The sequence below is a fragment of the Vombatus ursinus genome, unplaced genomic scaffold (genome assembly GCF_900497805.2).
Source record: "Vombatus ursinus unplaced genomic scaffold, bare-nosed wombat genome assembly UNPS02014810.1, whole genome shotgun sequence".
In the NCBI taxonomy this organism is placed as follows: Eukaryota; Metazoa; Chordata; class Mammalia; order Diprotodontia; family Vombatidae; genus Vombatus; species Vombatus ursinus.
This window is the reverse complement of record NW_020954588.1, coordinates 20,801,312-20,827,252: the sequence shown is the minus strand read 5'-3', so window position 1 is coordinate 20,827,252 and position 25,941 is coordinate 20,801,312. Positions and strand designations below refer to the sequence as shown.

At 40.6% G+C, this 25,941-nt stretch overlaps 1 protein-coding gene across 1 annotated transcript in view; it reads left to right on the top strand.

Moving 5' to 3' along the window:
• The window catches only part of USP13 (ubiquitin specific peptidase 13), a 139,401-nt gene that overhangs the window by 36,191 nt on the left and 77,269 nt on the right, over window positions 1-25,941 (top strand). Inside the window, exons 3-4 of the mRNA XM_027876176.1 lie at window positions 7,307-7,367; window positions 20,907-21,028. Coding sequence (XP_027731977.1) covers window positions 7,307-7,367; window positions 20,907-21,028 — 183 coding nt within the window. The remainder of the gene's footprint in view (window positions 1-7,306; window positions 7,368-20,906; window positions 21,029-25,941) is intronic.

Genomic DNA, 25,941 nt, shown 5'->3' with positions numbered 1-25,941 from the left:
AATGGCGGTTGGGGGTGGGAATAGCTGGTTGCTTTAAAGTTCATCGTATCACTAGACCCAGGTCAATCCCATTGGAGGCATGGGTGCTAACCACCACAGCTGCTGATGTTTGCTCAGGGTTCAGAGGCTTGTAGGTGTAGAATCGGAAGAAACTTTCAAATTCATCTGTAGGGATCTAACCCCTTCCTTTTACAGATGAATTCATAATTTTATAGATTAATTCATTCAGACAATATTAAGTAATATGTATTGCTTTGTGTCAGGGACTGGAAAGTCTAAGACAAAAAAAACAGTTTCCTGCCCTCAAGGCACTTACATTCTCTTGGGGGGAGAGTGACACGTCTTCAAAATATTCAATACAAAGTAACTTCTGGAGGAAGGCACTGGCATATGGTGGAATCAAGATGGGCTTCCTTTAAGAAGTAACATTTGAGTTGAGCTGTGAGGGGAACTAGGAATATTTTGATTTAGAAGTGAGGCATCAGCACATCCCAAGACTGGCTGCTTGACATCAAGGAGCTAGGTGCTGGAGTGTGGTGTCTTAGGAGCAGCAAATAGTCTGATTTGACTGGAATGTAGATGCATGAAGTGGGGTTATATGGGATATTGTTAGAAAGCTAGTCTGGAGTTTTCATTTCATCCTACAGGCAAGAAGGACCCATTGGAGCTTCTAGAGAAGGGGAATGGCTAAGGATTTTGCCCAAAGTCCCCTACCTTGCAAATGACAGAGTTGGGATTCAAACTCAAAGTTCTCTGTCTGTCCACAATGCCATACTAATCCACCACCCTCATTTACAGATGAGGAAATGGCTTGTTCAGGGTTTTACAGACAGTTAGTGGTAGAGCCACACCCTGTGACTCCAAATCCAGCCTTCATTCCTAGTCTAGGCTGTTGCCTTATGTTGATTTTTCCTACTTCTCCCAGTGTCTTCCAAAATAGCATACAAGATAAATAAATAATTAAAAGTAAAAGAATATACTTGATTCTTTAGTTGTATTTTTATTATTTTTTAAAAAGTCTTATATTTTCCCCTGAGGACCGAAATCTAGTCCAACGTAGTTCTTGTACCATCACTTACCAATTGTTGAATTTCTATTGAGTGTTAGGGGAGGGAATGGCATTCCATGAATGAGAGGTGGTGCCTTCTGGTGTCTGTAACTCAGTAGCCATCTCCTAGTGAGTTGCTAGAGGCAGAGAGAGATGAACTGTTGCTCACAGTCACACAGCTAATACCTGTCAGAGTGTGATTTGAACTCTGTTCTTTGCTGACCCCAAGCCCGGCCTGACTCCCTCCCTGCTACTCAGGTGCAACCTCGTGGAGCTTTTGACTTAACAGTATGTGAGATAATGTAGAGCAAGTTTGGTTGGGTATTGGTGCGTGGCCAGGAATCTTGTCATGAGTCTGTCTTTAATGGAAAACTTTCCACCAGTTGGTGAAAGCTGACTGTGTCCTCTGGCAGTGATGTTGGCCTTGAACTTGTTACGATGGGCGCCACCCCCACTCTGCAGCTTCTTTGTACTCCAGTTGCTGGTAGAAACCATGGGAACTTTCTTAAATCTGACAGATCTTGGCTAGACTTGATCAACCTCTCTTGTGTTCTGAGTTTTTGCCATTGGCCAGAGAGCTGAACTCTTAATCTAAACAGACACACTCGTGTTCCTAAAATCACTAGAAAGCTCTCATAGTGATTAATTCAATCCAGCCCCTCAAATTTAACATGTATTTAAGTATCTACTGTGTATTTTGGGAAAGATAAAAAGATAAATGTGACATGGACCTAGCTTTTGTGTAGCTTCGTCTAAAATGGGGGAGAGGGAGATAGGGACATAAATAACTAAGATACAAGGGAGGTTGGATAAGAGGGAGGCCAGGGTAGAGCCCAGGAGGAATGGGAGGAGGGAAAAGGGGACAGGTCTGAGAAAACTAAATGGGAAGAAATGGTGTCTGAGTTGGGCCTTGAAGGAAGAGAGCATGGTATGGTGGAAAAGAGGTTGTATTTGGAGGCAAAACACCTGGGTTCATATCCTTGCTTTGCTACTAAGTCCCTTTATCACCTTGGGCAAATTACTTCACTTTGGCCCTCTGTTACCTCCACTGTAAAAGGAAGGGGTTGGTTTAGTTTACTGCCAATTCCTCTCCTTGCTTCTAAAATAGAGCCCTTTTGAAAATTCTTTAAAAAAGGGGAGGGGGAGACAGATGTTGAAACAGCAAATGATACCTCCTCTGGGCCTCAGTTCCTTTATTAGTAAAATAAAGGACTTGGGTTTGATGATCATAAAGTCCTTACCAGTTCCAACTATTTCCCTTCTTAAATTCCTTTAAAAAAATCTATATTGAAAGTTGCAATTGCCTTTAGAACCATTGTGTTTTTTTCTGAAGTAAGGGATTTTAGGGAAAATAGAATACCTTTTGTTACAGGGAGACATTAATTTTGAGTATGTGATATTGAGATGTCCTTCAAGGCCCTATATTGCTGTCCTGGCAATTTGAAATTTTGCCAAGAAAAGTATTGGGCTTAGAGTGTGGTGTGTTGGAAGCAGCATTGGACTTTGTACTTGACCATCTGGGTTGGCATAGTGGATAGAAGGCAGGCCTTAGAGTCAGGAAGACCTGAGCTCAAATCCTGCCTCCAACATTTACCAACTGCATGACCTTGGGCAAGTCACTTAACCAGTGACAGCTTCAGTTCTCTCATCTGTAAAATGAACGAGTTGGACTCCGTGGCCTCTATGGTCTTGTCCAGTTCTCAAGGGATTGTTATGATCCTATGAATTCTACCTGTTTGAGCTTAGTCAAGTCAAGAGAACTCTCTGAGCCTCAGTTTCCTGTTCTGTACAATGAGGTGATTAGACAGCATAAACTCTAAAGTCCCTTCCAGTTCTAAGTTCTAGCATTCTATGATCCTGGGTCAGGCCAGTGAAAGTCATCAGTGTGGATCCAAAGTCAGGTCTGTGAAGGTGTCTTGGGGTCATTCCATTGAGGACAACCTTAATCTAGATTTTCACAAGTGTTGTAACTTAGATGGCCTACTCATCATTCCCCAGCCCGCCCGTTTAATGAAATTGTAGAAGATAGTCTAGTGCCCCCTGGAGGATATCTGAATGTCTAGCAGTCAGTCAGTAGTCTGATGTCTTTGTGATCAGAGTGGGCTTATTTATGGGTCTCGATGTCACTCTCTGGAGTCAGGAAGACCTGAGTTCAAACCTAGCCTCAGATACTTATAGTTGTATGACCCTGGGGGAAAAAAAAAAAATCACTTTATGCCTCAGTTTCCTCATCTGTAAAATAGGGATAATAAAACACCCATCTCCAAGAGTTGTTGTGAGGATAAAAAGATTTGTAAAGTGCTTTGCAAACCTCAAAGTGCTATGTAGATGTAGGCTATTATTATTATTAATATAATAATATAGTTATCAGATCTCAAAGAACTGAGCATGTCTGAGGAGCTCCCCCATTCCTCATCTATCTGTATCTTAGGCCTTAGTTGTTCTACAACTGAGTAATCAGTTTTTGTATTATTTAAGTTCAGGTCTCAGTTTTTTCCTTCATCTATTCCTGTTTTTAGGTGATTGGCTTTTCATTGTCACCAGCCCTTCTATCCAGTGGCAAGTAGGCTTGTGCTAAAAATTTTCTCATGAGAGAAGAGGTTGAAACTAAAATGCATTAGCTGTATATTTCATTTCTTTCTCTCATGCCTATCTTTGATTTATGAGATAATTGAGAGATGACTGTAAATGTAAAGAGCTGAGGAGTCACAATGCTGAGTTTCAGAGGTTGGAGGCTCCTGAAAGGGGGTGTGAAAAGACCGGCTGCCCTTCCATCCTACCTAAGACAACCGTCTTGCTCGGGGTGGGGTGACAGGTGGAAAACTCTCAAGCTTCCACGTTTTTATTCTCCGAGGCTCCTTTTCCCTTTCCCTTCTGTATTCTTCTCTACTCCAGACTTACTTGGTGCCATGTTGCCCACCAGGCACGCTAGAAATGTGCCCAAGAGTAGCATAAATGAATCAGGTAAAAAGCCAAAGCCAATTTGGCTTCTATTTGTGGAAGCTAAACCCTCCTCATATAACTTTGGGCAAGCCACTTAGTTTCCAAAAGCAGGAGGTTGAGCCAGATGGCCTCAGAGGTTCTTTCCAGCTTGAGAGCTGTGATCCTATGAAATAATAATAATAATAATCATAATTTATATTTTACATAGTGCTTTCAGGTTTGCAATGCCCTTGACATAGATTGACTCATTTGAGGTGCAATAGATTACTCCTTGAGGGCAGGAACACTTTTTCATTTGCTCTTGGTCTCCAGCATGTAGCACAGTGCCTTGCAGTAGTAGGTGCTTAATTAGGTGCTTTTTGAATGAATGTGCTTCCCAGCAACCTGTGAGGCAAGTACCACAGATATAATCATCCTTATTTCATAATGAGGAAACTGAGGCCCAGAGAGGTTCAGTGATTTACTCACGATCACACTGTGATTGAATGTCAGAGGCAGAATTTGAACTCAAGTCATCCTGACTTCAAGGCAAGCCCTTTAGCTTTTTAAATTGGTGCTTCATGTGCAGGCCATATTAGAAACCATTTGTTTGGGGCAGCTAGGTGGTATAGTAGGTAGAGCACTGGGCCTGGAATCAGGAGGACCTGAGTTCAAATCTGGCCTCAGACACTTAGTAGCTATGTGACCCTGGGCAAGTCACTTAACCCAGATTGCCTTTCCCTCCCCACTGAAAAGAAACCATTTGTTTCTCTGCATCAGCCCATAGTATGATGTCTTGTTTTTGACCTCCACATGTTCTAGGCTTTCCCAAGTTACATTTTGTACATAGTCACATATAATATAACTATATGTCATAAGGCAAGATTCTGTTTAAAATAATTTATATAATGTTTAAGAGATAGTAAGTAATCCAAAATAAATATTTGTATCTAAATATTTTAATTAAAAAAAAAACCCAGGATGTTCTAAAAGTCTTAGTTTAGTTTTTAAGCCATGAAAGCTATAGTTGTAGCATTTAAAAAAAACACCTTTTCTGTGTTTGAAATTTATGTGGAAAATATAAATAGTACTTCTATATATCTGAACCAGTATTTAATAGAAATTATTTGTGTTGGGGAGGTAGTGTGGCATGCTGGTAATATACCACCTAGTGGATTTGAAGTCAAAGGACCCATGTTCAAATCCTGGTCCTTAACTACCATGTGATCTTGAACAAATTACTTAAGCTCTAGTCCCCTTCTGTAAATAAGAATTTTGGACTTAATGTTCTCCAAGGTCAATTTCTAGCTCAAAATCTCCAATCCCATATGGACCACTCACTATTTGGAGATTTATTGGTTTTAATGTCTCATAACTTTTCTATTACGTATTTTATAGCTAAATGTTGCTATTATATTATATATCACATCAACAAATCAATCAGTTGTTTCCAGTACCTGGCATGCAATAAGTATTTAATGCATGCTTGATGATTGATTGATATGGTTTCCCTTTTCTTTTCCATTCCCTTCTTTCTCTTCTCTTGTATAGCTAATATGTGAAACTATTGTTTATATTTTGTGGGAAAATAGTATTATGTCAACAGTTTAAAATTTGATAGTTGGCTTTTCTAAAATTCATTTTCCTTGATTTTAAATTTATGTTTTCATTCAGATTATAATTGATGAAAGGCAGGTAGCAAAGGAAAAAGGGAGTAGGATTTGGTATTGGAAGACCTGGGTTCAAATTCTGTTTCTATTATTACTTATCTGTGTAATTTTGGGCAAGTCACTTCCTTTCTCTGGCCATCAGTTTCCTCATCCATAAAATGAAGAGATTGAATTAGGAGATATCCCATTCCAAATCCTGTGCTCTCAATTATTATATTTTCTGAATCCAATTATTCCTTTATAACTATAAAAATCTGCTGCCTGTGTGTGTGTGTGTGTGTGTGTGTGTAGGGGGGTGGAGGGTGATATGGGTCTGTGGTTTCATCACTGTGGGGTACTCCCTGCTGCAGAGATCAAGACTCATCAGTAACTTAGTCTTTAAAGCTTAAAGTCTCAGAGAGTTGGATTATTAATGATTTAAAAGAATTGGACTTGGAGTCGCGAAGACCTATGCTCAAATCCCCCTTTAGATACTTATTAGCTGTGTGACCCTGGGCAAGTCACTCTTCGGTGCTTCACTTTCCTCTTCTGTAAAATGAAAGTGTTGAACTCTATGGCCTCTCAGTTCCCTTACAGCTTTTAATTTATGATCCTGGGACTTATTTTTATGTTTTAATATTTATTACCTCTGTGACCTTGGGCAACTCACTAAATCTCAGTTTCTTTATTGGTAAAATGAAATGAGTGGATTAGACTCTGAGGTCCTTCAAGCTCTTCATGCATGATACAACGCTAAAATACAAAATTAAAGTGTACAAAGCAACAACATAATAGGGGGAGGGAAGAAAAAAAGGAGAAAAAAGGGAAAAATTATTATATATAAATTATATATATAATATAAATTTATTGTATATGTTAATGGAACAGCAGGTTGTACATAGCAGATTTTCAATTTCATGTGCAATCTTTTATTATACTATGTTATGGAAAAAAACTTACACAAAAATTTAAAAAAATAGTTTAATACTTTAAAACAGAGGTGTCAACCCAGGCCTAGTAGGTATTGAGGCCTGCAACACTCCTAAGTGGGGCCCAGACCAGATTAAAATGTAATTGGGAAATATTTAACAAAAATAAACAAAAATACAATAGAACATAGATGATGTTCTATTGTATTTGTGGTTTTCTAAGTCAACATGCAGCATGAAGGGATCCTTATGTATGGTTTGGTGGCCCCTGTTTCTAGTTCAGTAAGGCACCACTGTTTTAAAACACTCATATTTTCCTCATGATACCACAAAAAAAATTGTAATTTATATGGAAAGGCCCCTAAAACATTAGTGCTTAACGGACTCAACTCCATCATAGGGTTCATTCCTATTTATTAGAGACAAGAAGTCATCTTAGAATTTAAAACATAGACAGCTGGAATGCATTAACTGCCCTCTTGGAGGTCCCCAGCAACTTGGTTGTGGCCTGGACTGGGTGGTCTCTAAATTCCCTTTTGGTTCTAAAATTCTGTGAGTCAGCTCATCCCACTTAGGATCCTCCTTGGCCCCCGGAGCCCTCCTTCACCTCTGGAATGTCCTGTGCAGTGTAGATGTTTCTTCCTGGTCCTCTGTAAAGTGTTATGTCTCCTCGGGCTCATCTATGTTACTTAAACATTGTTTGCACCACAGGCTGGATTTCAACTGTGCATCTTCTCACTTTTCTTTTTCCCCCCCAGAAAGTAACAGGGGCATCTGGTGGCGTCTTACCCAAAAGGAGGAATCCCAAGCTATTCTTAGGTATTGTAAATGGCTGTTTTCCGATAGTCCTTCTAAGCTGTCTTGTGTGTGCCTTTTATTTGAACTTGTGTTATGGCAGTTGCTTTGACATGGATGGAGGAAAGAGGCAAGTTTCATTCTTTCTGCTGATTTGACTCCATTCCCTTTTTGGTTTCAATCAGTGGGGAAGGGAGCTTCGTGATATTCTATCAGTTGAAGCTATAATAATAATAACAATAATAATAATAATAACTAACATTGATAAAGTGCTTTAAGGTTTGCAAAATGTTTTCTTATGTTTAATAACAACAATAATAATAACTTGCATTTACATAGAGCTTTAAGGTTTGCAAAACACTATGCACGTGTAATCTCATTTGATAGCATTTAACATTTGCTAAGTATTTAATAATTACTGCTCTGAGAGGGATTTGAGCTGGCCTGGTTGTGGTTTGTTTTTTACTCCTTTTAAAGAGGACTCTGGGAGTTGCTACTCACCAGGCCTGGTTTCTGATGTGTGTAATCTTGGCCATATTAAATTTGATTTTTAGATTTTGATTTAATACCTGTTCTGTATAAGACACTGCTTAAACTTTTCCTTCAACTTCTCCTGGTATAGTTTTTCCAGGGCATACAATGATGAGATGCTTTTCTGTCAGAGCTTAACTAGGGTGGGGCAAGTAGAGTTCTGCCCCAGAAGGTGGTGACAAGGGTTTCAGCAGTGAATAGACAACAACTTAGTAACTGGTTGGTAAGGATAATTAATTAAAATCAGAAGCCAGTAGATGATATGCTAGGGTGAGCTGTTTCCTTGCCCTGGCCTGCTTCTTTCCAAAATCAGTACATTCCAGCATCTCAGGGGCTCTGATCCCTCCCTGCCGGGCAAGGTTCTGTTTCCCTCCACTTCTGACTGAGGGTGCATTTTATGCTTCTTACTTGGGGTGTGGTTTGTTCTGGTTGCCTCAGGTACAAAAAAATGAATAATTATAGCTCTATTTGCTATCTTATTAAGGCCAGTTGTTGTGGAAACTGGTTAATGTGCAAAACACATTTTTGTATTATTGTTTGAAAGGCTCGGTACCATGAAACAATCATGGGAATGCAAGGACCTTCACCGGGTGGTTTTTTCACCAGGAATATTATTTAAGGACTCAACGTTGAGCCTCATCTACTCCTACTAATTCATTCTCTTTTCTTCTGATTCAATTTTTAATTGATATTTCAATAACAAGTGGACGATTCTCCCTTGGTATATTTGCTTTTTGTGTATTGTCTGAAGTCAGCATTTCAGTGTGGGTCAGCTTTCCTCCTTTTAATGTACCCCACCTCCGTCTCATATCCCTCCACAGATTCCTATACCCTAACCAGAGGTTCCGGGGACAGTATTTGGACTGGTCAAGTAGTGAGAATGAGAGACAAGAGGTAGATATCCCAAGTGTTACATTGGCACCCTTAAGTAAGCGAGAACCAGAGGAGGGCTTGTAGGAGGATTTACACAAAGGTAGTGGATGAGAATATAAAATAGAGGAAGAAGGAATGTGGAGGTTATCATTTGTAGCCAAAGTCTCAACTAGGAAGGGACAACTTGGATCTTATGCCAGGACACTAAATTTATGCATAGGATTAACAGGGCTGAGCAGGACCTGATTAATGAGAAGAATTAGTTAAAATAGGAATCTAGAAATGGGTAGTTATCCTTCCTCCCCTTCCCCCACCAACCTGTGGCGGTACCCCAACTGAGCTCCACCCAAGCCTCCAGCAGGGGCCACAGGTGTGCTTTGTTGTTTCTCCCCCCCCTCCCTCCAAGTGTCTAAGTTGTTAACTATACCCTGGGAACACCCAGGTTGAGAAGATCATGGATCCTTTAATGTGGCAGAGTAGAAAAAGTGATGGCTCTTTTTCTTCATTTGTAAAATAAGGGAGTTGAACTAAATTGCCTTCTGAGATTCCTTTCACCTCTGCTTTGTGATTTCCTGCTAAATAGCCCCGAGGGGACCCCAAGCCAAAATGAGCTTTGGGAATATCAGCAACTCCCCATTACCGCCACTAATGGAAGGCTGGCTTTGTAATACAACCTCAAATCAGATTTAGGACCTGTGACTTATTTCAGATTTGTTATGTGAAATCTGGGTCACTGCCAGACTAAATTTGTCCAGCTTTTGGACCCATGTTTATCACTTCCCTTGGTTGAATCAAGATGATCCAGAAGGACCATCGAATGTCAGAAGAGCCTGATGCTCTTTGTAAGGATTGTCATGGCAGGGGATATTGTCCTGATGCTCCTGCTGCCATAATATTTCAGAATTAAATGCTGGGATAAGCACCTTATAAAGTCAGTCTCTAGGAGTCATGCTCACGGATCGAGGATAAGCTGTGATGGAAGCTCAGGAATTGATATTTAAAATAATCGTGCTTGTCATTATCACAGTCCAAAAGTCAGAGGAAGTTGTAGTCAGCCTACAGCATTGAATGAAAATGAACCTACCACTGGGCGCCTTTGTCCCTTCCTCATATCCACTTCTGCATGTATTTTTTTAAGAACCCTTTGGGCACTAGGGGCTGTTTTCTTCCTCTCTCCTGGGCAATACTTTTTTACATTATTGTTATCTGTATTAATTTTTTTCCTTTTAAAAATAAACCCATCTATACCCTCTGTCTCTATATCATGTTTCCTCCCTGGAGAGAGGAAACGAATTTTCCTCCTCACCCACTGATCATACAAGTCTTCCTATGCTTCTCTGAATACCTCAGAGTCATCATTTTTACTGTACAAAAATATTCCATTCCATTCATTTGTCATTGTTTGTTCAACCCCTCCCCGGTCAACAAATACCTGCTTTGTTTCTAGTTCTTTGCTGGCACAAAGCACTCAATCAATCAAACACATTTATTTAGTGCCTACTGTGTGTAGGCACCATTCTAGGTGCTGGGGATATTAACATCATAAATGAAACAATACCCACTCTTAAGGAGGTTGTTTTCCATTGGGGGAGACAATATATATATATGTTTATAGATATATGTATACAGAGAGAGAGAGAGAAAGGAAAGAGAAAGAAAGAGAGAGAGAGAGAACAAATGCAAGATGAATACAGAGTTAAATATGAACCAGTTTGGGAGGGCACTAGATGCTGAGGTAACTATTGCTTGGAATATAGTGATATATATGTATTTATAAATATGTATTATATATACAACTTTATATCATAGTACACATATATAATGTACACATGTATATAAATATATATAATAATATAAATATGATAAAATATATAGATGTATATATATAAATATGTTTACATATTTATAAATATGTATTTATATGTCTGTGTCTATCTAGATATCTTTTTTTCTCTTTGATTTTCTTGAGCAGCATCACCACTCTTCCTCCCTACTCTTGATCCTTTTACCCCATTCTCCATTTTAATGCCCAACACTCAGCACCCTCATGCATATTCCTGGCTTCCCAAACCCTTCTGCTGTACCCAAGACAGACCTCCCTGAGCTGTGCCTTCTAATTTAGATATTTCCCTGGCTTTCTCATCTAAGCATACCTAACTTGTGTCCATTGCTGAGGGGCCCTGATACCAGCTAACCTGTAACAGAAAATGAGTGGATTGAGCTAATTAATTAGTATTAGGGTATTAGTGGCTGATTCTTGGCTATATGTTCTCATTTTAACTAGGAACAGGGGGATGGCTCTTAAAAAAACAACTTGGCAGGTTAATGGGAAGGGACTTTCTGGCACGTTTCACATCAAACCTTGTGAAAACATCTAATAGTTTATAACACTGAGTAAGGTTCTTGGTAGGTTCAGGGTAGAGAAGAATCTGTTCCCCGAGTCTACAATATTTTGACAAAGTCATGACAGCACAGAACCTAGTTTTCTTTTGGAACTTTTCTGCAACCATCCATCTGTGACTCTAGATAATGAGGACCAGTGTGTATTTTCCCTTTTTTGGCATGAGAAATGCCATTTTAGAATAAGCCCTCATTTCAGTGTACACGATCACCTATGTTTTGCTTTCCTCTATCTCAGTTCTTATCCAAGGCTGCACCAAAGAACAAGGAAAATTTCTATAGTTTCAGACCCATCTGAGACTAGCCCAGACCAGCAGATTGACAAAATCGGTCTCCCTTCCTCTAAAACACAACATACTATCCCCCTGGGCCAGTGATGGATCGGTTGTGAAATCAGCATGATTATGCATTGCAGAATCCTTCTTACAACATAGAGACACTCTTCTCTGTCTGCCAGCTGATGCTTCTCTCTGCCTTGGCTTGTAACTTAATGTATAGAATAAATGTTTTATGGAGTCATATTCTGAATTGTAATAAAATAAAGTGAGTTCTCTTGGCACAATCCTTCAGTACCTCAACATGTCAGTTCATCATAGGATCATAGATTTAGAACTGAGGGGATGTTAGAGATTGTCTCTTCCATCCTCCTCACTTTCCAGGTGAAGTAATAGAAGCCCAAAGAAGTCAGTCAGTTAATGTGTAAGCATTTATTAAGTGCTTACTACATGACAGGCACGATCAAAGTGCTGAGGATACAAAGAAAGGCCAACTGCCCCCTTCCCCCCCATAACAATAAAAACCTACAATTTCTGCCCTGAAGGAACATATATTCTGATGGGGGAAACAACATGTCAATAACTAGGTACATAGAAGATATGTGCTAAGTAGATGTAAGGTGATCTGAAAAAAGGGAAGGCATTAGTAGCTAGGGGGATGGGAAAGACCTCCTACGGAAGTTTGGCTTTTACTTGACCCTGGAAAGAAGCCGGGGAAAGTGAGAGATGGATTTGAGGGGGCAGAGCAGTCCAGGCACAGGGGACGGCCAATGCAGAGGCACTGAGACAGAAAATGGGTTTGTTCAAGGAATGGCAAGCGGGTCAGAGTGAAGAGCTTTAAGTGCCATACAGAGGATTTTTTATCTGATTCTGGAGAAGCTGGAGCCCCTTGAGCAGGGGCTGATGGAGTCAGACTTATACTTTAGAAAAATCCCCTTGGCAGCTGAGTGGAGGATGGATTGGAGTGGACTTAGTCAGTCAATAAACATTTATTAAGCACCTCCTGTATGCTAAGTACAGAGACTTGAAGCAGCAATAGTCAAGGCAAAAGGGGATGAGAGCCTGAATTAGGATTAGGGTTGTGTGATTGGAGAGAAGGGGACATATACAAGAGATGCTCTAGAGGAAGAAAGATTTGGTGATGAATTGGATTGGGTGAGGGTGAGGATTTGCCCAAGGTCACTCAGGCTTTACCCAAAATGAACATTCAGAATTTTAAGTCTTGAATGCCAGATCCAGTACTGTTGTATTGCATAGCCCAGTGTTCTGCTAAGATAAATCCATTAATAATGTCTTTAGTTACAAGTGATTAACTACCGACTTTCAATGACTATTTCCAGTTACTCCACAGAGTTCTGTTGGTTAGACTTTCAAAAACAAGATACTTGCTCAGATCCAAGTTCTCACTCTCTGTCCACTGCACTGCACTAGACCTGTGTCCTCATTAGGGAACTCTTTCTTCACTGGTGCAGGTTCCATGCCTTCTCATCCAGCATGGTTCTCGCCCATACCTTTCCAAGAATTTTTATACCCTGTTATGGAATTCCATGACTTTATTCTTTCCTGAGTGCTTCAGATCTCCTCCAGGTGCCAGGTGGACCTATTTGGAATGCCATCCTACCAAGAAGAGGCAGTGTAGCACTTTGGTTGGAACTCCAAGATGGGCAGTCAGAGGTCCTGGGTTCCAATCCTGTCTCTATTTCACTGTTTCTCTGGGTTTCATTCAGCTTTCTTAACTGTAAAATGATGGATTTGGGCTTGATGAGCTCCAACATCTATTATTATGATTATTTATTTCAATAACATTAAAAAAATTTTTTTCCTGCCTCCCTCACAGCTGAAAAAGAAGCAAAAAAAATAGGCACAGTAAGACAAAACAAATTCTAGAATTGGCCATGCTCAAAACTATACACCTCATTCAGCACCCTGAGTTCATCCTCTCTCTGTCAGGATACAGAAATAGCATGTTTCATCACTAGTCCTCTGGAATCCTGGTGGATTGTTGTGTTGATCAGGGTTCTTGAGTCATTTAAAAAAAAGTCTTTATGATGTTGTTGGTACTGTTTACATTGTTCTCCTGGTTTTGTTCGCTTTGTTCTGCATTGTCCTAATCATATAGGATTCTAAAGTTTGTCACACAGCTACTATGTCCTTTTAACATGACTAACCTTGAAGACATGATCTCCCTCTGTTTTTACATTACATTATTTTAAAAAGATAAATCTAAACAACTGAAGAGGTATCTGATGCTCAGTTCAGTTAGCATTATATAAACCATTCTTACCATTCCCTTACTTCTTCTCCCCTGGTGCCACCCCCGTCTTCCCCCACCCACTTTGCTCTTACCACTGGGTGTATCGCATTAGGTTTTAAGCCTTCCCTGATAAAGGTCTGTTGCTTTAAGCATCGTTGGTCTGTCTGGCCTCTCTCTGAAGTCCTCCGTCCTTTGGAAAGGCCTGGGCTTTAGTTATGGCTTCTCAAGACATGGCCCATAGGAGAGTCAAACAGCATTTCCTTGGGGCAAGCTTGAAGGTTGAAGAGGAAGAGAACCTAGTGTCCCCTCAATACTTCATCCAGTGGCAGTTCTTTCCTCCATCTTAGGCCTCATCCTCTCTGAAACTTAATAGAAGATCTTGGGGGGCTGGTGCAGCCAAAATTTTCTCTCCATGCTAGTAATGAACCTCTCCAAAATTTTCTAGATTGGTCACCAAATGCTGGACCTCTAGGCTGTCACTAGGAAGCCATTCTAGTTTGATGGACCCTCCAGAGAGAGTGTGCTGGTGGCCTAGGCTTGGAGAACTTGGCATTGTCTCTGTGTCATAGTGAGTCTCAGGACATGGACTTCAAGGGAGGAAGGTCAATCCTCATACCATCTGGAGAACAAAGCTATCTTCTGAGACTTTCTCGGCGACATACCCCCAGGCTATTTACTGTGAACAAGGAGCTGAAGTGTATTTCTATAGGATAATAAATCTAGAACTGGATGGGACCAGGGACCTCTGAGGCCATGGAGTTCAGCCATTGTGTTTTACAGGGGAGGAAACTGAGGCTCAGGGAGGATGTGACTCACCTAAAGTCACACACGTAGGAAGTGTAAGAGATGAGATTTGAATCGTGGTTCTCCAACTTTAGGGTTATTTGCTCTTTTCTCAGGATCTCTCAGATTGGATTCTCTCCAAGAATCAGGCAAGACAAAAATCTCATAATGTCACACAGCTGGATGGGGTTTGCCTGAGTGTGGAGGGAATTGGTGTGCTCTTTCCCCTAGAAAAGCTGCAGTCTGCCCGAGAGCAGGGGTGCAGGAGAGTTGTTGATCTGCCCTTTGGGGGTGATTTAGCTCTTCCTGCTAGGATTGTGTTTTTCTTTAGAACGGAGAAAACCACCTAGAGAAGTGAGTCATTCTCCACTGGAGCTGCCTGGGGATCCAATTACTCTTCTGTGGTTACCACTTTCACCTGGTAACTGCCCAACCACATCCTGTCAGGTGTCCCATCAGTCTGTCCTTCCTCCTCTCTCCTCTCCTGCCATGTCAGCTCCTGTTTCTCCTCATCTAATAGCAGACCCTTTTCTGTTGCGGGGAAGGACCAACTCTATGTTCAACCTAGTGAAATTTGGAATAATAGCAGCTGACGTTTTCACTAGCTTTTTCAGACTGGCAGAGTGTTTTTGCCTATGCTATCTCCTTTGATCCTCACAACCTGGAGAGGTGGGTGTTATTCTTATCCCCATGGTACAGGAAACTGAGGCCTGGAGTGACACACTGGGAGTCTGGGGCAGGACTCAAACTCAGGACTTTCCGACTCCAAGTCCATTTTTTCTGTCCTCTGGGCTATGCTACCTCTCTGCAAGGACATAGAGGTTCTTGATTCTTCTAACAGAAGATGCCATTGGGCTTCCTTTTCCTCCATGCAGAAGAGAACCCTGAATTCTTTGCCCTCCTCTTTTAGTTCCTCTGATGGGGACATTGTATCCAGTGATGCCGATTACAGCCCATCTGAGTCCTCCCTTCCCATTCTCTTTCTCCCTCCACCCCCCATCCTGTGTGACTGTTGTCCGTGTCATGAATGTTTATTCCTACCTGATACTTGTGGGTGCTCCCTCAGGCTTTACCCTAGACTTTCTTCTCTTCTCCCTCTTTTACTTGGGGATCTCATTATCTTTCTCCCAAACCTTTGCCTCTTCCTAACTTTACTATTATTGTCGAAGGCACCACCATCCTCACGGTTCCTAGGATTGCAATCTCGTTGTTATCATTATCTCCTCATTCTTTCTTACCTCCCACATCCAATCTGTTGCCGAGTCCTTTTGACTGTCTCTTCTCGACATCTCTCCTCCATGACCCTTTCTCTTCTCTGACATGGCCATCCCTTGGTGCAGGCCCTCCTTATCTCAGGCCTGGATTACATCAGTCTCCCTGCCACATCTCCCCCAACTCGAGGCCATCTTTCACTCAGCTGTCAAATGAACCTTCCTAAAGTACAGGTCTGACCATGCCATACCCCTAGTTAGCAAAATCCAATGGCTCTCTATTAGCTCCAGGATCAAATATAAAGTTCTCTGCTTGATTTTCAAAGTCCTTCATAGACTGACCTCTTTCTACTTTCCAATTTTCTTCTGCCTTACTCCCTTCCATGTCCTTTGTGATCCAGTGACTCTGGCCTCCTTGCTGTTCCTCAAACAAGATGTTTCATCTTCCAATTGAATTTCTACTGGCTGTCCCCCATCCTGAAAATTCTCTCCCTCATTATCTCTGCCTTCTGGCTTTACTCCTTCAAGTCTCAGATAAAATTCCATCTTCTGCAAGAAGCATTTAAGAGTTTCCTAATGTTAATCTCTTCTCTTTGAGATTTCTCCAATTTATCCTGCATATATCTTGCTTATACATGGTTGTTTGCATGTTAATTCCTTCCATTAGACTGTGAACTCCTTGAGGTCAGGGACTGTTTTTGTCCTTTTTTATATTCTGGCACAATGCCTGGCACATAGTAGGTACTTAATAAATACTGGTTGACTTGACCACATGGATTGGCCGTCCATGGGTAATCAGGATAGAACCTCATAAAAAATCCATATCATAGAAGGCCAATATGTAACTATGGACAGGCCTCTGAGTCATCAACTTCTTTCCCTGGTGTTTAGAGATAATAGCAATATTTTAATTTGTTTCCCAAAATGAAGGTCTTGCTACCAATTCATCTTGGTCTCCTTTGTCCATTTTATAAGGGAAACTGAGGCCATTAAGTGGTCTGAGATAACTTGCCCAAGGGCATCTACACACTCATGAAACAAAGAGAGAGTGAAATCCTCCCTTATGCTAGTAGTTCTTACATGGTCCTCAGGGCTTCCAAGTTGTCCTTGACTTGGCATCTCATCTGTCAAACTATAGGTTGCTCATGCTTGACACAGTATTTGTCATACTATGGGCTGCTTATGGCATCATGAATTGGTGATCTACAGATATTGTATCTAATAAAGACAATTATCATCTCATTGGTGTCGTTGACAACAAAGCAATCTTTCTGTTCTGATGAGGTTGGTGGGATTGTTCTGTTTCTCTTTTTTAAAAAGTAGCTAACAGAAGTGGAAAGATTGGTCTGAAGACTTTAGAACTTGAGAAACACTGTTCAGGTCACTAATGTTAACTTCTGTTTGGTTTTGATGTGCCCTGAAGGCTATTTTCATTTAGTTCTTGCTCTGTAGTTTATGTGAAACAGTTTGAAACCCGAAATACACTATCAACTTGGTCTTAGTAATGTTCAGAAAATTCATGCGACCCACCAAAATCTCAATGGTTCCTATAAATTGAGCTCTCTTCTCATTGTTTGGGAAAATCTTTTTGTGATACTGAAATGGGAGAGAGAAAAAACTCAGTTGCCTTAGGCATCATTCTGTTGCCTGCTCTTTAGATCAATAGAAAATTCCATTTCCCGGTGCAAGAATAGCAGGATCTTTTGCTTATCTCCAGCCAATTTAACCAATGTTTATCCAGATAATATGGTTTGTCCAAATGAGCTCAGGATTAGGAGTCCAAACACGGAAGTACATTTATGGATCTTTCACTGAATTATTGTCTTTGGCCAGTTAAGTATTTGAGAAATGATGGGATAGGACTCCATTAAGTAAAGTTGTGAGTATTCTTGAGATAAACATTCGAATCATAGAATCTCATGGGATTGTATGGGACCTCAGAGGCCAGCTAATTCAACTGATATTTAAAAAAAGAATTTTTCTTTCAATATACCTGTTAAGTCAGTTGTCATCCAGCTATTGCTTAAGGTACTCCAGTGAAGGGCAGCCTGTTAACCTCCTGAGCAAGCCTGTTCCATTTTGGGGTATATATTTTTTTGGACCGGGCCTATGATTTTGTTGGTTTGGGGAACTCCGTTAGGGAATTTTCTTGACCAATTCCAATTAGCGTACGTTGATATTTATAGTGTTGGTGAGTTGTCCAGGGCACTGTAGAGGTTAAGTTACCTATCCAGGGTCACATAACCAGGATGTGTCCCAGGGAGGACTTAGCCCTTCCCAACTCCAAGGTTCTCTGTCTATTCTGCTAAGCTACCTTCCAGTTCCAGCTCTTAAGAAGGTTTTCCTGATGTTACAACTAAGTCTTTGTCATTGCAAAGTCTACCTGTTGTTCATCGTTTTTGGTCTATGGAGTTTCCTTTTCTGTTTGACATCTCTAGATATTTGAAGGCAAGGTACCACATCTGCCTGAAGCATAGAGACTCGGCCATAGTACAGGCTTAGTAAAAGTATTTTGGATGAATGAATAAAGTCTTCCCTTCTTTAGGTGAACCATCTTCACTTTCCTTGCACACAAAAGAAATCCTTTGAAAATGGAAGGTGGTCTAAAGAGAAGACTAGAGAGTGGAGCCAGATGTTACCAGCTGTTGGAGTGACTGGTGGGAGAGATAGTTGTCAGGCTGACATTGGCGCCATTTCATTGGCATTTGGTTTCCTGGCTGGCCACTGGCTCCTCAGCCATCAGTGCTTGGCCTCAGGGTGGGAATCTCTCCTAAGAGATTTCTGGGAATTGCAGGGTCCACCCCAGAATGTTGAGCTGATGGATTCCAGAATTAGCCCCAGCTTACTATCTGGCTCCTGCTAGTTGAGGGCCGGCTGCTGGGCTACATTGAATTTGCAATGCTATCTTGTGATCATTTGAAGTCTCTACCTTCCCCAGCCTGAAATAATTACATATTAGAGGCTCTCCAAGTGATGTCCCTATCCCCCCCTGCAAATCAGAAGCATTTTGAGGAACTGCAAGCCAGCAGAACATCAGAGCTGGGCAAGTGAAAGGAGAAACACAAGATGTGTTTTGGTAAATATTAACTTTCAGTACTTTAGGGATCCGGACTGGGTATTTCTTTAAGGTGGATAGTCTATGATGTTAGTCTTGTCTGTGAAATGAAGGGGTTTGAGAAGCAAAAATTAAGAAGTAAAGGAAGATGTCGTTTGGAATTTGGGAAGGAAATTTGAGCTCTCTCTGCATGAAATAGATTAATTTTGCTAACATCCTGTGTAAATGTTCCATCCCTCCTGGAATTACTTTATGTATAATACATGTTTCTATGTTATGCCTACCCTAGATTTTAGCACTTTGAGGGCTGGGTCCATTTGTCATTTTTGGCTTTGTATCTCAGACACCTGGCATCATGCCTGGCACATAGAAGGCCCTTAATAAATGCTTGTTGAACTGAAGATTTGCCTGAAAAATAAAAATAGTTGGAGGGTCCTTTGCTCACTTTAAAAATAATTGACCTTATGGTGTGGCCCCAGTTCTCAGAATTTTCTTCAGAATATTTTTTCGGGTTATATTTTCCCTTTTTTTAAAAAAATGATGTTATATTTTTTCTTGGACTCATAAAAATGATAATGCCTTTCTTAAGCAATAACTCAGACTTATAGAGTGTTTTGCAAAGCACTTTCCCTCACAGCAACCCACTCAGATAGATTGTGTAAATATTATGAACACCATTTTAAAGATGAGAAAACTGAGGCTCAAAGGTCTCAGGATGATGTAGTTAAGCGGCACTAGGCTTTTCTATATGGCTGTGACCTTGGGCAAGTTACTTAATTTCTATCAGCCTCAATTTCCTCATCTGTAAAATGAGTAGGTTTGGACTAGGTGACCTTTGAGGTGCCTTTTAAATTTAGATATAGGACTCTACGACTCCTAAGCCGTTTCCTTTTTACCCTCTGTGTCTACACCAAGGTGTCTGAAGTGTCCTATAGACCCGTACCAGTCATTTTTGAACTTCCCCTTCAGGTTGCAAGGGTGACGCTGAGGTCTGGCATTGGGAGACTCTGTAGTGAGTCAGCACTAGAACCCAGGCCTTCTGCTTGACATCTCCCTGCAGCGTATAAAACGATTTGCCCAAAGCTGGTGGGAAGATGGGAGGCGGGAGGAGGGATTATTTAATATCCAGAACTCTGTGGCTTATGCCCATCCCTCCCAACATCTAAATATACAAACATGAGTTAGGATGCTGGCATTAAACCTTTCCTCATGTGTGGAAATGAACCTGAGAAGCCCCAGCGTTGCTCCATTAAGACTTTTCCATGAGTCCTTTTCTCCTAGCCTGTGCCAGAGATTTGCCAAGGGAAGAGGCTATGATTTGATAAACAAATAACAAATTAGGCAAGCTCATCTTTCTAACTTGAGAGTTCTCTGAAACATGATGAGAACGCGTCTTTCTCATGTTCGGGTGCTTCTTTCTCTAGCTCACTGCCTAAGCTCTCCCCTTTGATTCTAAATGACTCATTGTTGTGAAAACCATTCCATGCTAATCTCCGTGAAATTACTGACAAATGACTTTGTGAGGCATATTTAGCAACTCACTCTCAGCCTCAGTTTCCTCATCTACAGAATGAGGAGGTTGAACCAGATGACCTTTAAGGTCCCTCCCAATCCCACTGTTGTGTCTTTTAAGGTGTCTCATAGTTTTCAAAGGTCCGATGCAGCCTTGCTGGTGCATCTTCTTAGGTCCTCTCCAACTTTGAGATCTTCTGTTCCGAGAATCCTCCTAGACTTCCTGTTGTGTGTGTGTTGAAGTCCCTTCTAGCTTCATCTTCTCTCTTCCAAGTTCCTGTAGCTCATACTCTCTTTTTGTCTATGTCATTCCATTCTGTATGGAAACCATTCTATTCTCATGTTGTTCTGTAATGTTAAAGATGCTTGCTTTCCACAGATCATAAAACTTTACAATCCAAGTGAATATTCTTTTTGGTTTTATCCTATTTTGTAGAGACCGGATTTAATAGACATGTTTGTAATCTTAGTTATGAAAAATGGGAGGGACTTTTTATTCCTGGCTTTGGGCAAGTTGAGAGAAAAGCTATTGGAGGAAAACCTGTTGCATGCATCACATGTAGATAAAAATATTAAGCTGCCATTTATTCTGCATCTGGTCTTTATTGGGGTTGCCTTGGCCGAGGATCCTGCTTCTCTGACCTTTTTGTTTTTTTTTTCTTTTCCTAGATCTAGAAATGACTGGAGATTTAAATAGTGATGATTATGAATATGAAGATGAAGCCAAGCTTGTTATATTTCCAGACCACTACGAAATTGCATTGCCAAATATAGAGGAGTTGCCTGCCCTGGTCAGTGGATGTGGACTGCTGATAGATAGAGATGGCTGTGTGTGATTCCGAACTTGAAACTGATCTTTGGGAGACGTGTGTATGTATGTATGTATGCACGTATGTATGTATGTATGTGCGTGTGTGTATTTCAGAGAAATTGCTGTCTTTTCCCTGTAAATTCTGTTGAATCCAACAGGCATTTATTAAGTACCTACTGGATACCAGGCACTTTGCTAGATTCTGTGGATACAAAGACAAAAAAACCAAAACAGTTCTTGCCCTCAAGGAGCTTACATTTTACTGGGTGGGTGGGGGGAAATATGGACCCAGAAAACTAGAATAAGATGGAAAAAAGATACTTAAAAATAAATGCAAAATATACACCATGTAACTTAAGAGGGGAGGAGCATTAATGACTGAAGGAAGCAGGAAAGGCTTGGTGTGGAAGGTGGCATTTGAGCTGAGTCCTGAATGGAGCCAGGGATTTGAAGGAATCCTTAGGAAGGAAGAGTGTTCCAGGTAGGGGAGGTAGTCTGTGCACAGTCATGGAGGTAGCAGATGGAGGGTCACATATGGAGAACCCAGAGTGGACTGGAACTTAGAGTGCATGATGGGGAATTATTAGTGTTATAGTATTTTTTTTTTCCTGAAAGGTCTTGGTAGCATCTGAATGTCAGGAGAAGCAAGACTTACGTTTTCATGAATTGTTTCTATTGTGGTACAATGGAAAGAACACTGACTTTGGAGTCAGAAGACCTGAGTTCAAATCTTGCTTCTGATGCTTGCTCCCTGTATGACCTTGGGCAAGACAATGAACTTCACTGGCCCTCAGTTTTCTCATCTGCAAGATGAAGGGATTGGACTGTATGGGATCTTTGGACCATTCTAGCGATGGCGCTATGATCTGATGATCTGTTCCTCGGGAGAGTGTTCTGTTTAGTTTTGGTTTCCTGATTAAAGAGTCTGCCTGAGGACAGGCTCTGCCAGTCATTACTCAGGACTGTCCAGGTTCTGGGTGGAACTAAGACCAGAGGCCATGGATCTATGACCATGTCCACCCTCATGAAGAAGGAACATGGAAGCCAAGGGTGCTGCTCATCTCCCTTTCTTTTCCCTTTCCTGTTTTTCCCCACATGGGTACAATGTACTTTGCATGCTTTAAGGCACAACATAAATGCAAGCTGTTATTATCATGGTTGTGCCCTTTCTTTGGGTATTGTGTTTGACCTGACCTAAGTGTTTGAAGATGGGAGCCAACTATGCCTCAGCTATAATTCCATTTGCCCACATCTGAACAGTTGTGCTCAGCTCCAAAGAAGAGCCCTTTCAGTTTGCTCCCCTCCTTTTTCTCTTCCTCCCTTGCTCTTGCTTTCCTCTTCCAATTCTCTTTTTTTCCCTTTTTCTGGGCAATTGGGGTTAAGTGACTTGCCCAGGGTCAAGTGTTTGGTCTGAGGCTGGATTTGAACTCGGGTCCTCCTGACTTCAGGGCCACTGCGCCATGTAGCTGCCCCTCCTCTTCCTATTCTCAAGAGGTAGCATGGTCTAGTCCAGAGGTGGGGAACCTGTGGCCTCAAGGCCACAGGCTGTCCACCCCTAGTCTAGTCAAAGAGAGCCAGACAAGAAATCATAAAGATCTGAGTTCAAATCCTTCCACAGGCACTTAGTAACTGTGTGACTCTGGGCAAGTAAGTTAACATCTGTTAGCCTCAGTTTCCTCATCTGTAACCCTCATAAAGTTGTTGTGAAAATCAAATTAGATAATACATAAAACATCATATATAATATAAAAATGTCAATTATTATTAATATTCTTTTCCCTGCTGTTTGGGTTCTTTTTCCTTTCCTCTTTTTCTCTCTCCCCTCTTCTCTCTCCAAGGCCTAAAGGGGTAGTTGAGGATTATGGAGGGTGGTGGCAGTAGGAGGGAAAGCCAGAAAGTGCAGGGTATATCCCTGGACTTAGAGTTAGAAAGACCTGAATTTGAATCTACCTCAGACTGTTACTAGCTCTGTGTGACCCTGGGTCACTTCACCACACGGTGCCTCAGCTTCCCTATCTGTAAAATGAGAGGACTGGAATGGATGACCTCTCAAATCCCTTTTAAGTGTACATCTATGTTCCTGTGATTGAACCAAATCTTTCTAGTTTTTTTTTCTTTCCTTTCCTTCGTTTGAGCCCGACTTAACCCAGGACCATACCTGTCAGGGCCCAGAGTTTTCTGGACAGCATTTCCCAGCATGCTCAGACACCTGTTCACCCCTGCTTGCCAGGAGGTCAGATTTGTATTTCGTGAATCTGGGTTTCTTAGAGACTAGGTTAGTTATTCACTCTCTTTTTGCCTTTGACCTACTTGATAAGGAAAGCCAGCTCTGGGGAGAGCAAAGTTTGTGTGTTTTGTTTAGATACTGCTACCAGGCCTTGTTTTCTTTGTTCATTTTCAAAGTAGACCGAACCACATGGTAGGTACTTAAATAAATGCCCTGTGACTTCCCGGGGCAAATCCCTTAATGTCCTTTAGCCTCATTTTGAAATAGGAATGTGACTCAGGGGATTTTGTTGTGAAGTTTACACGAAATAATGTATCTAAAATGGGATGTAGTTAAATGTATCTAAAATTGGAAACCATAAAGTGGTATATAATTGTCAGCTATTATTATTATTGTAATTGTTACTAAATTTATCCTCTGATAATTCAGACCTAATAATAATAATAGCTAGCTTTTCTGTATAACTTCATAGTTTGCAGATTACTTTATAACTATTATCTCCTTTGATCTTCACAGCAGCCCTGCAAGGCAGGTACTATCATTATCCCTATTTTATAGATGAAGAAACTGAGGCAGACAGGGCTGAAGGACTACTCTGGAGTCGGACAGCTAGTATGATTTTGAGGGTCGATTTGAACTCAGTCTTCCTAACTCTGGGTTCAGCACTCTATCTACTGAGCCACCTAACTGCTTCTCTAAATAGATATCAAAGTTTCATGTACAATCATCTTTTTTGTTTTCTGTTCTATGTTATGGAAATGCTTGCTTTGTTTCTTAAGTTCAGAATAAAATCAATAAAATCGAAAAAAAGTATATATATGTATATGTGAACAACATAAAGAGGAAATTATGTTTGATAAAATGCAGGAACTGTCTTTTTGTCTGTCTTGGTATCGTCTTCTGCTTAGCATGGTGCCTGGTATATTTTAGGTACTTAATCAATGCTTGATTTCTCTGAAATAACACTAGGGCTCCTATATCATTGCAAGCTTAGTGTAAAATTTCTATGGGCATTCTTTAAAGCAGATTTTGAATATAGATATCTGCCTTTAGAAGAAAGGTAAAATAATATATCAAAAATAAATGTTGTATTCTATATGTCTTCCATTAACTTCATATCTACATGGAAAAACAAATTAGTTGTGAAATCTTTTTATCCTTATTTATATTTCAGATATAGATCAATATCCAGCAATATGAGCAGCTAGGTGGCACAGTAGATAGAGTGTTGGGTCTGGAGTCAGGAAGACCCGAGTTCAAAATCTGACCTCAGACACTTACTAGCTGTGTGACCCTAGCTAGGCAAGTCACCATTTGCCTCAGTTTCCTCATCTGTAAAATAAGCTGAACAAGGAAATGGCAATCCACGTCCTCTAACTTTACATTAAGAGTATTTTTCTCTTTTTATAAATGATTATTTGCTGCTTTTGAGGGTTTTGGTAAGACTCCTTTTGCTATTCCAAAAATGAAAATTATTGAGCTTAAAAAGACCCTAACCATCTAGCAGTGTCTCCTTTATCCCTTGACTTCTCCATCTGGGACACTTCTACAGTGTTAGGCACTTAATGAAACGTAAAACAGAGTTTTTCTAACTTGGATCTGCCTTATGATAACTTAAGGAAGGCAAGTGTAAGATAATGAACTCTGGGGGAAATAATCCACACTTCCTTTTTAGAATAATGGCTTAAAGAGCTGAGATCCAGGAAAAGGACCAAATGCCATTTTTCTGTTTTCTTGAAAATATTGACCTCATATGCCACCAGAACTAGGAACATGTTGGCCATTATCAAGAAGTGCATTTAAAGATATTATACCTTATCCTTGAACAAAATTGAGGCAGCAGGGTCTATAAAAAGAACACTGAACTAGGTGCTGGGGGACTTGGGTCCTAGGCAAATAAAATGGAAGCTCTTTGAGGACAGGGCCTGTTTTCATTTTGGTCTTTGGGTCACCAACATCTAGCCCACTGCCTTGAACACAATGGTTGAGTTGTTTTCAATCGACTCTTTAAGACTCCATTTGGGGTTCTCTTGGCAGAAATATTGGAGTGATTGGCCATTTCCTTCTCTATTGAACACAGTAGGTGATATGTTTTACTTAAAACCTATGCTGAGACCCTCCCTATTCACCTCATTGAATTTGTATATGTTTTGTATATGCTTATTTATGTACGTATCTCCTCCGATAGAATGTGAGCAGGGACATTTCATTTTTGACTTTGCAGTCCCAGCAGGAGGTGCTTAACAAATTCTTGTTGATTAATTAATACCTGTTTATTGAATTGTGTTGAATTGTCAGATCTGCCCATGATATAATTTTTTAAAAAATAAGATTTACAGATGGCTTTGATTTTTATATTCTAGTCATTGGGTTGTACCTCTCCTTCTACCCTCCCCACCTCACCTCCCTCCTAGAATGGAACTGGGAATGATTTAAATGACCACTGGGTTGGGGTGAGGATGGGAGAAGAATGTGGCATGGTAGGCTGGACTAGAAAGATTAGGACATTCAGTCTGGAAAAATGATGGCTTGGAAATATGTGTATGCATATGTGTATATTACATGTATGTATATACATATATGTGTCTATATATCCTTATCCTTTTGTATCTATCTATCTATCTATCTATCTATCTATCTATCTATCTATCTATCTATCTATCTAT